The sequence below is a fragment of the Cuculus canorus genome, chromosome 1 (assembly GCF_017976375.1).
Source record: "Cuculus canorus isolate bCucCan1 chromosome 1, bCucCan1.pri, whole genome shotgun sequence".
In the NCBI taxonomy this organism is placed as follows: Eukaryota; Metazoa; Chordata; class Aves; order Cuculiformes; family Cuculidae; genus Cuculus; species Cuculus canorus.
In genome coordinates, this window is record NC_071401.1 from 92,219,553 (window position 1) to 92,236,669 (window position 17,117).

At 37.9% G+C, this 17,117-nt stretch overlaps 1 protein-coding gene across 3 annotated transcripts in view; it reads right to left on the bottom strand.

Annotated features, from left to right (window-relative positions):
* PKNOX1 (PBX/knotted 1 homeobox 1) overlaps positions 1–17,117 on the bottom strand; it is a 45,658-nt gene that overhangs the window by 6,016 nt on the left and 22,525 nt on the right. For all 3 annotated transcript variants that reach the window (XM_054057122.1, XM_054057131.1, XM_054057140.1), the window contains 6 exons: positions 7,982–8,152; positions 6,492–6,591; positions 5,362–5,459; positions 2,820–2,948; positions 1,731–1,807; positions 108–280 (listed from right to left, as the gene is read on the bottom strand). In XM_054057122.1, coding sequence (XP_053913097.1) covers positions 108–280; positions 1,731–1,807; positions 2,820–2,948; positions 5,362–5,459; positions 6,492–6,591; positions 7,982–8,152 — 748 coding nt within the window. The remainder of the gene's footprint in view (positions 1–107; positions 281–1,730; positions 1,808–2,819; positions 2,949–5,361; positions 5,460–6,491; positions 6,592–7,981; positions 8,153–17,117) is intronic.

Below are 17,117 nucleotides of genomic sequence, written 5' to 3' on the forward strand. Positions count from 1 at the left end.
ACACTGAAATATCAAGAAGTTCCCCTCCCCCAACAGCATCAAACTCTTAATCCCTCTGTAACAGGGAAAATAACTTTATTATGTCTGGTTTAGCCCATCTTCCTTACCATCTGACATTGTGAGCTCATTAGATTGCTGCTGGGCAACTCCTGAAGCAATGGAGTCAGGCCAGAACCTTTGAACTGGTCGGTTCTGAGCCGTTTTCTTCTTTGTTTTTGGAGTTTCAGAACAACTGGAATCCAGCATGGGCTGAAGAATTCGCCTTCTAGCATTGATAAACCTAAGCAAAATCAAAGGCAAGAAGTGCTTATGACCAGTTGGTTGTAAATTTTCTCTCTCTGATTCACAAAGTATGCAGCAGGGAAAAAGAAAAAAAAGTTAGAAATATAAAATCTTCTCCATACCAGCCTGGTTTGACATTCTTTTCAACATGTGAAACTGCTCCTAGAACACTGGCATCCTTTGATTTGCCAAACTACCTAAGAAAATACTTCTACCATTTTGCTGCTGGCAGCAATTTCCACCCCCCTCAGAGGAGGAAATTCTCCAGACAACATGACAGACATACATTTCAAGATCTTATTAAAAACTAAGCACCAGAAAACTTGCTGACAGCACAGCTCAGAAAGCTGATATTCCTCTCATTAGGATTCACCTAAAATCTAGCCCCTACCTAACCTACTTTGTTTGGTCTGATTTTATTTATTGCCTTAAGCTCCCGTGTTACTTATTTTACAGGCTCTCTAGCTTTCCAGAGTCTGGTTCCTGATCTAGGAAACAATAGGAAATGCATTTTTCAGATCTTCCCCAATTCTCTTCTATTCCCTGAATTTCACTTGTTTACTTTAGCATGCTAATCGCTGCCCTTGACTCTTCTGCTAGTGAACAAGACAATACTTTAAGCACACCTCAGCTTTTTTTTTTCCTTACACATGGTGTAATGCAATGCTTTGTAGCGCCACAGAGCTCCATGATACCATAGGCATAGCTACACTGTTCCACTTTTGGAAACAGCATACAGCCACTATCTTGAGCATTTCCCCACTGGACCCTTCTGCAGCCACGCATTCCATCTTTGAAATCTGAGGAAGATCTCTGTTGGACTTAGCTGCAATAATTTTAAGAACCAATACCACAATCAGAATAGGATGCATGTTGGCATCCTCACACCTCTCTTCTGCAAGGGCAGGTGTATTATCTTAAACCTCCAGTGAAGACGTGAGATGCTGAAACATGTTGAACAATGAAGTGGAATAGCTCAAGAACTGACATGCTCCCTTTGGACATCACTGCTCAGAGGACAGTACCCTTTGATACAAGAGCAGAATGAATGAGCTGACAGTAACTTCTTAAAGATTTGCAACCATGATCACCAGAGAACACTTTCCAGAGCATCACGTCACTATATGTCTTTAAATTTCAATTTGTTTACTGGCAGAAGAGACATGAGAGTACTTCAATCTCTTTCAGCAATAGAACAGAATGTAATTCCTTAACATTGCAAAGTTTTCTGGAGTCCTTGTATAATTTAAATGGCCTAAGTATTACTATATCTTACTATAAAGATAATGTTTGTGTATCAGTGTATAATTCTTGTATTTTTATAGGTATTTTGTAACACACGTAAAACAGTAAGTTCAACTCCAGTTGTCCAAATTGTACTCTTAACTATTTCTCTCAGTTGTAACCACATGGAGACAGACTTAAATATTAAGAGTTTTTTCCCTTACCAGTTGTTAACCTGGAGTAGTGTCAGATTTGTTTGTGCTGCAATCTGTTTCTTCTCATCCTCTGTTGGATATGGATGCTAAACAGGACAAAAAAGCAAATAAAAAACCCCATAAGAAGCTTGTTTCATCTTCTCAACAAAACCAAACTTCTTTATTAGAACTGACTAAAGCTGCCAGATTAAGAGCATCTGACTTGATAAAAAACAAACTTTAGAAACCCACAAACTTTTTAGATAAAAATAACATAACAAAGAGTGCTTTAATACACAAAACTGATTTTATCCTTGAAAATGTATATGATACCATCAAATTGGTGATGTGTAATTCAGAAGAAAAAGCTTCTCATGGCTGACAGTCTTTATTAAGCAGCGTGACCACTGGGCAATACAGCATGTGATAAGATCTGATTAGTTATGCTGGCTAAAGGCAATGTCATATGAGAGTACTGACAAGCATTTTCTACTTAAATAAAGCTACTCTGAACTAAACAGATGAAGAAAATGTAGGTAAAATAAGAAACATACACACAGTTACCCTGTATCATTTCTCTGTTGTAAAATAGTTGTAAAAGAGAAAACATCCATCAACTAAACATTGTGTTATAACTTGAGAACCATTTATCCTTTCACAATAAGTATTTATGCAAAGGAAAGACATTCTACTGGAAGCACAAGTAGAGAGTAACCCACATGATACACATTAGAAGGACTGATGGAAAGGAGATAAAGCCAGAAAATTTTAAATTTTCCTCTACAAACAAAATTCACAAAACACAGATGGAAGTATTTTACCTTTTGCAATGAACCAGGATGCAGAGAGTCTTAAGTTCTTAATATAATGAAATGAAGAAAGAACCCTTTTAACAATATTTATTGAGATCATGAGATACAGATGTTAACGTACTTATTAAAATAATGTCACTTGATTTTATTATTAGACCGTGGAACTACTCCAAATGACTTCAGGGAAAACCAAACTGAGATTATGTAAATGACAACAGAATACATCCACCTTCTTTATGAAGCAAAACAATAAAATACCACCTAAGTGTTACATAACCTGTGACTCCTGATCACATTCAGTCCTTACCCCTATGTGCTGAAAAAGCCAAGATCTCATCACATTCGTAGCATGCTTGGGAAGAACTCCTCTTTTATTTTTTGATGAGCCGTCATCTTGATGCAAGATGCCTAGATCTTGGTTTAATTGCAACTGAAGCTGCACATGTAATTTCAGAAGAAATAAGGCAGTTAACATAGTAATAGCAGTATTCTGTATCAATATATGAGTAACTAAATCGTAGAAGGAATGAAAAGAAACTGGGCTGTGAGGCATGCTGAGTATAAACTGCTACTTTATTTGCTAGGGAAAACTTACAGCAGCAGCTCTCCTACAAGAGCATTCCAAAGTGACTTTACCCAGGGAAAATGCCGTATCAGATTTCTATAGTTTTCACATTTCATGTATCTTCTGTTTTAAGAATTTACAGCTGTTATCAGGCTGTATATGAGATCTTATGACAACAGCCAAATGCTGATTTACTGTAATTTCACATAAAATCCACCCTATGTAGTACGTGTCAGGTTAATGATTCTCTGTACTAATCTACACTACCCTAGGGATCCAGCTGCCTTGTCACTATGCATATGTAGTCATTTGCATATGCAAAGAGTAACTGAAAAACACAATGCTGAATATACTCACTGTTGGCAAACAAACACCTACAGAATCTGTAAAACAGTACTGATTAAAGATTTAATGAAGGACTTCAAATAAAACTAATTATTATGCTAGAGTTACAAAGAAAGATGGTAAATGTCCTGCTAAATAAATGCATCTAAACTCTCAAAGGGCAAGAAGATATATATGGTAGAAGTCTTAACTCACTTTACAACAGTCTTACTATTTTCCTAAAGGCTCATATTTCTTCCTCACTTTTGCTTTCTTTTCACTTCCTATGGATACATCAAATCATTTGCACATCGGTTATCTGAACATTAGGGAACGCGTTCTTAAATGCTTATGCAGGGATAAGAAACAGCACAACAATTACATATGAGATCACATTACAGACAACTATAACTGAAATTAGGTTTTTAAGACAATTTGGAGCAATTTCTTCACAATAGTCATTATATCTACATCCAGTATTAAATCACTATTATATAAGGTCAAAGCTATCAAATTACAACAAATATATACTTAGAAGATACTTTTATTTCCAAAATAATGTTTTACATTTAAAATAATCTGCTTGTATATGGAGACTTCATAATGAACTTTCAATAGCTCTCTCCCAGTATTTTTCCGTTTACCTCCACATAATGCTGAAACACTGAAAAAGAAGCATTTGAAGAAGGACTTCCTACAGATGACAAGGAATACAGGCCCAAACCCCTTTATAGGTTGGTGGGATTTGACATTCCTACTAAGATCAAGAGGAGCCACAGATATATAAAGAAGGTCAAGTTCTTTTTTTTGTTTATAGTCTAAAGGCATTATTTTCCACTCTGTGTAGGTTTTTTTTTTTTTCCATCAGAGGTATAAAAGGCATTTTTCTTCAAAAGCACGTTAGTCTAGGAGAGTAATTTTACACATTTCTTTCTGAAAGATATCTGAAGACAGACCTGCATGCATTCTAGGGAAGAGTATGGGCAAGTATATACATGCTACTGCCAATAAAAACAAGACGAGAGTACTCTAAGCATACTTTTTCAGTTGGAAGGTCAGAAGAGGGAAGAAGGGAAGACAGCGAATCAGTGATTACCAACAGATTTTATGCCGCAGAGATGGTTATCTCCTCATTCACATTTTTAATTGACTCCAGATTCCTGGAAGATTTGATTTACCTCTTCCTGCTCTAAGATAAAGCTAGCAAAATTTTCCATAACCAAAGATGTTTCATGTTTCATTTTCCTCAGTTGTTTCTTTGAGCTCTCCAGATCCAACTCTTAAGAAACTCCCCAAAAAAAGAGTACTGGCCCCATATCTTTTAGAGTATGATAAAATGAGCCCAATATGAGGATCTCCCATAGTCTTGACAGAGTATTTTGAAAGTTTTATGGCATAATGCTTCTCAACACACATACATTCTGAGACACATACAGTTTCACAGTACTAGTGTTTGCCACCATGATGTAAAGTCAAATTTCTGACAAACAGCAGTGTGGCACCGTAACACAATATAGTAATCTATCCTGCTTTCAACCCAGTTCAACAATTACAGGAATTTTAATAATTGAAAAAGTGTCCATCTAATTCAGAGGGTTTTTTTGGTTTGGTTTAGTGGGTTTTTTGTCTGTTGAGTTGTGGTTGCTTTCTGTTGTTGGTTGTGGGCTTCTTTCCCCTGAAATCCATGTACCTATACCTGTTTGTCATCAGCAAAAACCAATACGGAACAGGTAGGTACTGTGATGACCTGTCATGGCAAGGGAGATCTGTCTGAGACCTTATGACATGTATTTATACAACTTTTAACTCCTATAGCAGTACTTGCGTTAATTTTACATTAATTACTATGCATGTGCACACAGAGCTCATTTTGACAGCGTGTCAAATTTAAACCAAAACTCTTAAACCCAGTGATTTATTTGAAACAAAAATACTATTCTGTGAAGCCCATTAAACAAACCTGAGAGTTCTGGATCCGAATAGTCCCAGGTGACAGTGCTTGTGTCACCACTTGACCTTGTGGGGTGACCACAGTGACTGGCTGATACACTGTCCCCCCTTAAAACAAAACAGCAAAGATTATAGGCAAGATGAATCCCTTCAAATATTATACTCTTTAAACACACAAATACATCAGCACTGCAGACAATACAACAGTTTTGATGATATATCAACTATAAGTTCCTAGTAAGCACATTAGATGTGCTCTTTGCTACACCAAAATTTTTTCTATTCACAAAATCTGTATGAAATTTGATTATGTCCCCCTGTATTTTAGGCATTCTAAATCTATTTTCAAAGGAAAGTGCCACAACTATCAGGTTGTAAAACAGTTCTTCATTTCATTTTAACTGAGCTAACTCTTCAGCCAACAAGTGTCACAACACCAAAACCACACCTATGTGTATCAACTGCTTAATGCAGCCAGCTGAGTGACACAGCTGGTTTGGGTCAACTAAGATGACAGAACCTTGGTGAATGCACAGGGGCTCCTGGGCATCAAAGCCACACAAAGCACATGTTGTACTGTAGAAGCACTACATTGCTTTGTTGTATTTGTAGTCAAGTTTGGGCGTTTATTTTCCCTGTTTGTTTGTTTTAAAACCTTCCTTAGAGGCAAGATAAAATATTTCAGTTCAAATGTCATCTCCATACAACAGCAGAAATTTGGACATCAAGGATTTCACAGACTTGTAGGTGTGTCTTCAAACTCCATAGAGAATACGACAGCTAGCAAGTGCAGTATTTTAGCTAATGCATGGTTTGGTCAAATAGAATTCTTTTTGGAAAAAAGAAGAAAAAAAAGTAAGAGTAACACACTACACTCTCTGAAATTTCTTTGAACAAAAGTAGCATCGCACAGAAAGATCTGTTAATATTACACGTACGTAACCTCCACTCACATATGCATATGTGGTACACACAAAAATACAACATTCAGAAGCCAGTAAGGCAGTCAACTCTATTACAAAAACTTTTCAGCTACTAGAGTTCAAACACATTTTTATAAGCACATGTGTATTTCTGTAACAACTATGAAAGAAACCAACATGGAAAGCAAGGTGCCAATTTTTCTTTACTGTGTCGTACCTGCTACTGTTGCCATAGTTACATTTCCCTGCTGCAATGCTGATGCTGGCACCATAATCCCTTGGGGACTGAGTGTGCCTGCAATGGCACTTGGAATTTGCTAGAAAAAATAAAACAATTAGTTGCTTGCATTTTTTTATTTTTTTTTCCCCACGGAGATAGAGTATGCTTGTGTTATTTTGGCTCTAAAAATACACTTCAGAGTTTAACCAGCAGATTAACTTCAACAGAGAAAAGATACTTCATTAGAAGTTCACCATTACCTACTTTAACTTTCTCATTATCACCAATCATTAATTTGAAAACTCTCATGAAAGCAATTGTTAGAAAATACATAAAACTATCTTGGGAAATTTTAGGAGAGAAATGACTCCAAGTATATAAAAACTAAGAGAAAGTTTCCAAAGGCACAAGGGAAAATGGACAAATTAAATGGACCCTTGATTTTTTTTATTACAAGCATCAAAGCTGTAGGATTTTAGTTATGACCTTAATTCCTTCAATTTCAAAATAACATCTTAAGTATGAAAGATGCCCAATATGTTTTGTTCTGCTAAGTATAATTCTTACTCAACCTTAATCATGCATGTCTGCTAGAGAAATACGAAAAAAAAAAAATATCTTTTCATCTGATTTTAGAATCTCCTTTCCACACTTCCAAAGCCTAAGTAGAGTCCAGACAGTGAAGTTTAAAAGTCACTGAGGTTTTTTAGAATACATAGCATCAGACATATTAGTAAGTCAGAGAAGGACCATCCCACTAAGAACAGATATCTAGTAGGTACTTGGGTGGCAGGGCTCATTTTCCAGCATCTAATAGCAGAAGTATCAACCATAACATACTAACTGTTGATAATTAACTGCTGTCAATTTACTTAACCAAAAAAAAAAAAAAAAAAAAGACAAACGGTTATTGAATTTAGGGAACAATATATAAACTGAGGTTCACATGTATGGAAACAGGTACTGTTCCTAACTATACAGTCACCTCAGGTGACATGCAACAGCATGAATCTCAAATATTGCAACTAAAATCCATCAGAAATAGTTTATTTGTTCCAGGCTAGAGACTGTGTATAAAAGGTGTCTGTGATCTCAAAATTTTAATGAAGCAGACTAGTCTAAGGCCATCTTCTCATCTAGGAATTTTTTTTCTTCTCCTTTCTCTATTCCGTTTCCTAGCCTCCTTCCAACAAAACAGCAAATCCAGGCTATTCTGAATATTTCCACTTGCTAAACTGAGGGATAATCATAAAAGAAAGACAAACAAAAAAAATGGACTATGTTCTGGCACATTTCAACAAATTCAACCATCAGGCAGTGGCACACAGGTGTGAAAAAATACAGCTCTTTCTACTCTTAATAACGAGTTTTGAGGAAGTTAAAGAAACTGCAGAAACCCTATTTGCAAACTAATAGCAACAGAAGTGTAGTTATAACTTGCAAAGGAAATCTAAGCAAAAATACACTTAACTGTATTTGAAACATACCTGAGATTGCACAGGTGAATAAGGACTTCCAGGCTCTCCACTTAATAGAGTTTCACTGTTCATTTTTGTCTTCAGGCAGGCAATATAACGACTACAGAAATCCTTGCAGAGTTCATTAACCTTTTCTAGCTCAAGCAGATGGATACGAAGAACTTGGATTGCTTTTACCATCTAGGAAGAGAATTGGAAAAAAATTAGAAAGAAATAACTGTTGATTTAAAAAATATTTAAACAAGAATTAAGCAAACACTATTCTCCAGTAACAAAGACCATCCAATTAAATTGCTAAATGTTGACTGGAGTTCTCCAGGTCTGACCATCATGGTCTTGAAATGTGAGAGGAACATGTTTACATATAAAATTTGTATCCTTCCACTGCAAAAGTAAACTACCGTACCAGAGAAACAAAACACAACAATACAGTCTTTGTCTCTGTTACACATGACACATCAGGAAGACCGAGCGCAGTTAAGGTGTACATGGAACACAGAATGAGCCTGCATGCCTACATGATGTTTATCCCCATCACACAACTCTACATCATACACCACACAAGATCAAAAGTGAAAGAATGTAATCCCATCAACACATATTATTTTAAAAGTATGGTTGGAACAGGCTTGGTAAGCAATAACGAACCTGAGCTGCGTATCAGAAAGATCTAGTTCAGTTCCACATTACTGACTGCATCAGTTTCACCCTGATGCAAAACCCCTAGAAACATACAGATGAATTTGAGATACACTGAGCAGACACACTTTGCATAAATTTGTGTGCTGGATTTGGCTGGGACGGAGTTAATTTTCTCCACAGTAGCTAATAGGGGTCATGTTTTGAATTTATGCTAGAAACAGTGCTGGTAATGCCAGGATGCTTTAGCTACTGCTAAGCAGCACTTACAGAGTCAAGGCCTTTGCTGCTTCACTGTAGGGCGGGAATGAACGAGGGGCTCTGTGGGGCTCAGTGCTTTTGGCTCAAAAAAAGGACTGTCGTGTTTTTACCCCAGCTGGCAACAATGCACCACACAGCTGCTCGTTCGCCACCCCCCAGGTGGTATGTGGGAGAGAATCGGCAAGGAAAAGTGAGGAAACTTGTGGGTTGAGACAGTTTCATAGGTAAAGCATAAGCCCCACACGCAAGCAAAGCAAAACAAGAAATTCCTTCACTGCTTCTCATTCGCAGGCAGGTGTTCGGGCATCTTCAAGAAAGCAGGGCTCCATCATGCTTGTTACTTGTGAAGACAAATGCCATCACTCTGAATGTACTTTCCTCTTTCCCTAGCTTTATATGCTAGGCAAAATGGCATATGGCATGGGATATCCATTTGGTCAGTCGGGGTCAGCCGAGTCCCCTCCCAACTTCTTGTGTACCCCCACCCTGAGTGTTGGTGGAGTGGGGTGAGAAGCAGCAAAGGCCTTGACTGTGTAAGCACTGCTAAGCAGTAACTAAAACACCCCTTTATCACTACCACTGTTTCCAGCACAAATCCAAAACAAAGCCTCATACCACCTACTGTAAAGAAAATTAACTCTGTGCCAGCCAAACTCAGCATGATCACACAGATTGCTAGGAAGGGTAAAAGGCACAGGAAATGGCATGCCATCTTGCCTACAACAAGAACAGAATAGCACTTATTTTCCTATAAAATTAGAATTAAAAACGCCCAAAGTTTGTCACATAGTTCAACAAAGCTTAAAGTAATCAAACAGTCCTTCAGTTCTAGACCTTTTAAGTTCCTCTGCAATTGTATGCAAGAGATTAAGAACTCTGGGGTAAAATCTCAAAAGAAGAGAAAGAAGAGTGCGGAGTCTTCCGGAAATATGAACCATTAAGTACAAAGCACTAAACCCAATAATAAATTCATGTTTAAACAAAAATGGAAGTACAGGAGATATATACGTGATGAGAATACTTATGCTTACTGCAAGAAAGAGATTTGTAAGCCTGGATAGCTAATGGCATTACATACTGCATAAAAATAGCTTGGGTGATTGTAAGGGTCATGGCAGAAGATCAAAAGTTAAAACCAAATCCAGATGGGATAAATTTTCATGAAGCAACAGGAAATCCACGACATTCAAATATGTATGTAACGCATTGACAAAGTAATTATTTTTTATACAGCATGCCATACCCAAAATTTACTTGATATTCTAGATCTCCAGGAAAAATATCCTTCAGATTTATGAAACTGAATAGATTATAATTTTGAAATCCAGAGCAGAGTTTGATTTTAGTATTATTTCGAAAAAAAATCTGCTATATGAAGGATCATTCACCTGGCCAGAGCACTGAATTCAATGACCAGAAATGATAGCTTATTAAGTAATCCGTTTTTCACTTCTAACTAAAGAGGCCAACTGGGAGCTGAAGTTGCCTTTGTTCAAAGCACCTGAAGGACATCAAGGTAGCCAAACTTCTGGGTGTGCTTCCCTCTCCACCATGAGGGCTTTAGCTTTCACTGTGGCAGATCTTTTCCCTATTTTTTTCAGTAGAAGGAATTCCAGCTGTACGACATTCACCCCAGTGCAGAGAATTTTGTCTTAAATTAAACAAGGAAAAAAAAAGTGGTGACAAGAAAAGAAATCTTATCCCTTCTCAGGGCTAAGAAGAAAACGAAAAGATATCTTTTAAGAGCACAGCTGGCAGGAAAATCTGAGCTGCAGACTTGAGACAGTTGATCCAAATTAAAATCTGCTAACCCTTATGACCTATGACACCAAAAGCCTTTGAAATAATGAATGTAGTAGCCCAGCACGGAGGTATGTAGAACAGCAATCTTCTAAAAGAGCCCTCAGCAGTGGTTGCTATTTAAACTGTGCCTATGTACCTTTAAACATAACCAAGTTAAAGTATGCAAATTTAACTAGATTTAACACAAAACAGAGGTCATCTGTATTTAAAGATATTCTGCTCCTCTCAGAATTATCAAGGACTGTTCTGTAATACTACAATAGCCAAAGTGTCTCAGAGATTAAAACCTTGAACTGTAAATTTCTTCACACATGGAAGACCAACGCAGAGCACATGTATTACAGAACGCCTGAAATATCAGCTAAAACTGATGTAACAAAAATACACAACTGGGCACATAATAGGTGACAGTGATTAGTTTTACTCAGTCAAGAGGGCTTTTTTCTTAAACAGTTACCCACATTTATATTATTTATTAATCAATATTTGTTCAGGGGAAAAAATAAAAGTCCTTTTTTCAGCTTAGATTTAGTTTCAAATTGATGGTTGATACCTGAAGTGAAAATGGAATTAAACTAAAAGTTAACTATAAACGAAGAATCAGTAATACTATCCAGGTTTCTGCAGAGCCACACGGAGTCACACTACTCATACAGGAAGCTGTGCTACTGTGGTTAGGAAGGCAAACAAAACTTTGTAAATACACCATGCCCGTCACCAGGACTTATTTATTCATTTACAGCTATACTAATTGTGCCCATAGGGCTCCTGCTTTCTTGCAGCATGGGTGGACCGAACTTAAATTTGGAGGCAGAAGTCCACTTTTTCTCTAAGCAAAAAATAAATAAATAAACTGATAAAATCACCCATATTGAACAAAGGTAATATGAAATGTTTCCAGACAGATCACAGCAGCAGTAGTGTTTCATTCCTATGTGCTTGAAAGACACACCTTAAAAATTTACAACCGTAGTGTTTTTGTTATTTAGTGCTACTGAGAAGGATGTGCCACAGAACAATGCATTTTTATAACCCAACTGATTCAGCTGCTGAAATAAACCTAGAGCATCACTCCAGAGAAACGCACAGATGGAAGTAACCATGAGATACATGTATATTGTTGAAACAGTTTTAAATAAAGTGAGCTATTAAGCAGAGAAAGAAAGATTACTTCCAGTTCTTGCTAAAACTGCTATTCAGAACATATTCACACACACACATATACATATATCTCACATATTACAGTTGAAGACATCTTTAGCCCTGAAAATGCTTTTGATTATGCCTGCATCCGATCTTTTCAGTGTCTCAAGCATGTGGTACAAAGGGCACGGAGCACACTATGCAATGCCTTAGCCATAACCCCCAGCTCACCTTTGTTTATCTAAAACATATACTCACAATTTTTTATGGATTTCACCGCACAGAACATAAGCATATAGAACATACATGTGGGGACAACGTCTATGAAAGAATCTCCACATAGTGACAAGTAATCTCACTCAAATGATTTCTCATTTGCCAAAGAGCCCACAGAAATGTGTACATTCACAGCTCAGCTACCTTCCTGAGAAAATCCTTCTGGGACAATTTAGGTCATCAGGGGAAGAACACAAACTCTGGGAGAAGGGGTATCTTATTTTCATTTGTTTTGATTTGATATTTGTTTTGATTTGATTTGAGGACCCTCCTGAGTCCTCAGCTACAGGACACAGCTAATAAAGGTATGACTAGAGGCTTATGAGACTGCACATTACAATAATAAGAACACTTTTCAGAAGAGCAAAAGGATAGCTTGTTCAGTCTAGAATATAGAAATGACATCAGGTTCCTTCACTACCACTACAACTTTTCCTGACACAACTAAAAATTCAATAGGATAGGCTTTGAGAAGAGGATACTGAACCAAAAATGGGGTCTTCAAAAAAGGCAGTGTCCTGTTCAAATACAAAAGTGAGAGTTTATTTAACACTCCTTGTTTTGTATCATTTCTAGACTTGAGAAAGCCATGAGCAACCTACTCTGACTTCACAGCTGACCCTACTTTGTGCAGGAGGTTTGACTACAGACCTCTTAGGCTTGTAATTCGACCTGAATCATCCTATGGTCATATGAATGTGGAGAAATCAAGAAAGCCACCTATATATGAGAAGAGTTTACTCTGAACAGAAGCTGTACAAGAAGTAGAAACCATCCTGAGGTAACGTGCTCTTTCTGCAGCAGCTGGGTTTATAGTAAGCAACAAAAAGTTAAGTATGGAATGTCTCCAGACATAATGTAATCTGCAAAAGCTCTAAAAATTATCTGCAAATACTCATGCTAAATAACTTCTTAGACATGAAGAACCTGTCCATGTAAGCCCGAACCACAAAAGGATACTAATGGAGAACAAAGAGAAGTTGGTTCATTCCGAGATCTGTTTCATCTGTGAAAATGAGAGAGATGAAAGGCTAAGGAACTCGAACAGATGATACTTGATGTTATGGGGATACAGGTGATCACATTTCCAGAAAGAAGCCTCTGGCTAGCAATACAGACCACCAAGATCTGATTCTTAAAAGCAAACATCTCTCTTCGGACCGATGCTTGATATAAGGACTAAGGTGAATGTAAAGTAACAATACAAAAAGATATGGAGGAAGTTAGCGTTCTGGGAAAACACACTTCCAGTCTAGTAAGTAAAACAAGAGCACAACATTCAGCTTCCATTTCCTTCCTTTCCCACTACAACTTAAAAGCAGTTCTCACAGCTAATCAGCAGTTATATCAAAGTCAAAGATGATCAATGGAGACATAGATAGCATGAGTGACCAAAAATCAGAAACTGTTGAAAACCAGAAGAAATCTGTAGAAGACATTCCAAGACAGAGGGTAATTGCAGCTCCAATAACATGTTGTGCCATGTATATCTACAAGAGCTAAATACTGAAACAAAAAAAAAATCATAAGCTTGTACTCTTTCTCTCTTATCTCCCTTAAGAGTCTAAGTCAGTGAAGTTTGAAGGCAAAAGCTACAAGGTTCTGTTTGTGGACAACAGTTTTCGAAAAGCAAACATGTATCTACCACAGAAAAGCCACTTCCTTTGTGCATTTATTAGGGATGAACTGGAACTTCTGAGAGAGTTTCAGTCCAAAGACAACTACCTCTTCTGACTGGAAGATGCATCTGTGTTAAAAGTAAAGATATACATAGAATGTCAAGACATCTACAATCTCAGAGCAGGATAATAAAATTTGTCCAGGAGCTAGCACTGAAGCTTCTCAGTTTTCTTTCAATGAGTCTTAGAACTGAACTGCAACATGCTCTTCCTTGGAAAGGAAAGAGGCATCTTATACACATCACAGGGGAACAGACAACTGAAACTTAATGCTTCAGGGAAGCCATAACACAATTTTGGGTTTAAGTGCTGCAGATTTTGAACATAAACCATTGCTGACTCTACCACATGAATGCACATACAGAAAATTAATAGGAATATAGCAATAAATCAAATTAAAAATATGCTTAATCTGCATCATTTCACAGAGTACCCTAGAATTTCATTTAAGGAAAAAAAAACCCACCCTTTCACAAGTAACTGCCTTTTTTTCCATCTCTTTCCCAAATTCTTATGATCTATTCTGAGAAATTCTCACTCTTTTAAATAGGCTGAAGCCTAAAACCAAAGTTCTGACCTGATCCAGAAGCCACCAATATTGATAAAATGTTCCCGTCCACTTCACTGCAAAAAAATCCTATTTTTACAAGGGGTCTAACAAGTCAAGACTTGGCAAAGACACTGCAAAAATCAGAGGTCTAACAGAATTATTTCTGTGTTGACCATAATGCTTTGCCATGTGCTTCAAGACCACCAACTGACACTGTTGGAGCAGTTAATTAGAAAAAAACAGAATCTCTCCATCTAGGTAATAAAAAGGATTGAAACTTGGCCTACAGGTCAGGCTCAGCAATATATGGATACCCTTAAACTAAGTTTCAAGTGGATGCTGCCTGTATTTCCCAGTACTGAAATCCTTTATACTAGTAATGCAGAATCCACCAGTTAATACAAAACGGGAACCATAATAGCAAAGTAACAAGGTAATCCAGACTGTAGCTTACTAAGAGCTACTGAAGTTAGAACCACCTTACATTGCTTTTCATGAACTTCCTTTCTAGTCAAACTGATATAATGCCTATTCTATTCAGTTTAATGTTCTGTGGTCCTCTGGATGAAAACCAAACTTTTCCCACAGAATATTCAAGGCATTTCAAGTGAGTGTGCAATGTGACACACTACCAGGATTGTAAAAGGCCCTACCATCAGTATCTGTGACCCTTTACAATTTCTGTTATCTAGTCAACTAGCCAATAGACAGTTTAGAACATGAAATGATAGTCTGTTGTTTTGGAGCCATTAGTTTAACCTTCATCACAAATAGAGCGTAGTTGAGGTCTACATGCCACTTCCAAAAGAAGTAAGAAAACTGAAACAGCTGAATTAGTGGTCAATTTTCTTACTGTAGGCAGGCCTGTGACTCTCTTCAGATAGGACGTGAATTCAATTCAGCTCAGTTTAGCTCTAGCTCCAAGCTGAACAATTCCTTATAAGCAAGCATTTACAGCTTACTTGTTTGACTTTACTGGGGTGAGATAAAAGCACAGGTGGAAAGCAAGTAGTTCTCTGACCTACCTGCTCCACCCTTATGGCTTGTTGTAACTAGAAGTCTTCATTAGCTTCTCCTTTCAAGGGAATGGTTGATTTGACATTGAAGTTAAAAAGGGAAGTACAGCAAGAACAGAAGATGCAACAAAGATGCACAGTATTAGAAACTGTCTCCTCTAGAAAGACATTTTTATTCTACAGAAAATAGTATGTATTTGTATGACACATTGAAAAAACTGCCCAGCTACAGCATTCTCTGTGCAAACAGCAATATTTCAAGCTGAAGAGACTGAAAACTCTACTAGCTATTTCACAACTGGACAGAAAACTCTTGCTCATTGCCCCTGACAAAATGAACAGCCTACCAGAACATCAGCTATTCAGAATCTCCAGCCTTCAGGACTGGCAGAGGACAAGTTGCACTCAGATTTCATTTTGCATCTGGTAACAGAAAATCATGGCTAACCACATAACTACAGAACAGGAGTTCAATGCCAAAGATTTGATTTTATAATGTGGTTCAGGTTAAGACAGTATGGACCTCAGCAGCCACTGAACACAAGATATAAATAATTCCTCATGCATCTCAAGCAAAATCAGCCAGATTTGTACAGCCCATCAACAAAGGCAAATATCACATAAATGGAGAGACTATCACCGCTAAAATCACAAACAGGTCAATCAGCAGGAAGAGCTGCTTGAATACAGTGAACCCATCTACAATCAAAACAAGCTAAACCTGAGAGACTGCACACAAGCAAAAGCATGTGAAGCAGGCCAAGACATGCAGGATCTTCAGTAAACCAATCTTTGAAGGCTCGCAAAATCCGAAGAATAGTTGAGGTCTGAAGGTCAACTAGGGCAGGTTCCTCAGGGCCGTGTCCAGTTGGGTTTTGACTATCTCCGAGGATGGAGACTCCACAACCTCTCTGGGCAACCTGCTCCAGTACTCAATCACCTTTACAGTAAAAGAGTGTTTTCTCCTGGAAACAGAACCTCCTGTGTTTCAACTTATGTCCATTTCCTCTTGCTCTTTCACTGGGCACTACTGAAAACAGTCAGAGAGTTTATCTTCTTTATTCCCCATTACGTATTTGGATATGTTGATAATATCACGCCAAGCCTTCGCTGCTGCAGCCCCAGCTTTCTGAGCTCCTCATTATGCAAGAGATGCGCCAGTCCCCTAATCATCTTTGTGGTCCTTTGCTGGACTCAATCCAGTATATCTATGTCTAGTGGGGTGGGGGCAGAACTGTACTCAGTCCTCCAGATATTTCACCAATGCCAAGTAGAGGGAAATGATCAAGTCCCTTGATCTGCTGACAATGCTCTTCCTAATACAGCCCAAGTATATTGAGTTTCTTTGCCTCAAGGATGCACTGCTATCTCATATTTGGCTTCACGTCCACCAGGACTGTCAGGTCGTCCCATCCCATCTGTGTCATTGTCCCCCACCCCATCTCCCGAGTGTATCAGTACATGGGATTATTCTTCCCTATGTACAGGACTTGGCATTTTGCTTTGTTGAACTCCATAAGACTCCCGTTTGCCTGTTTCTCCAAAAGTGACAAAGTACCTCCGAATGGTGGCACAACAGCCACTCCTCCCAGTTTTGCAACCTCAGCAAACTTGTCAAGGGTGCGCTCTGTCTCATCGTCCATATCATTAATGAAGTTGTTAAACAGTGCAGGTTCACTTCCTGGAGTACACTGCTAATGACTTGTCCTCAACTAGACTTGACGCTGCTGATCGCTATCCTTTGAGCCCAGTTGTTCACCTAGTCTTTAGCCCATCTC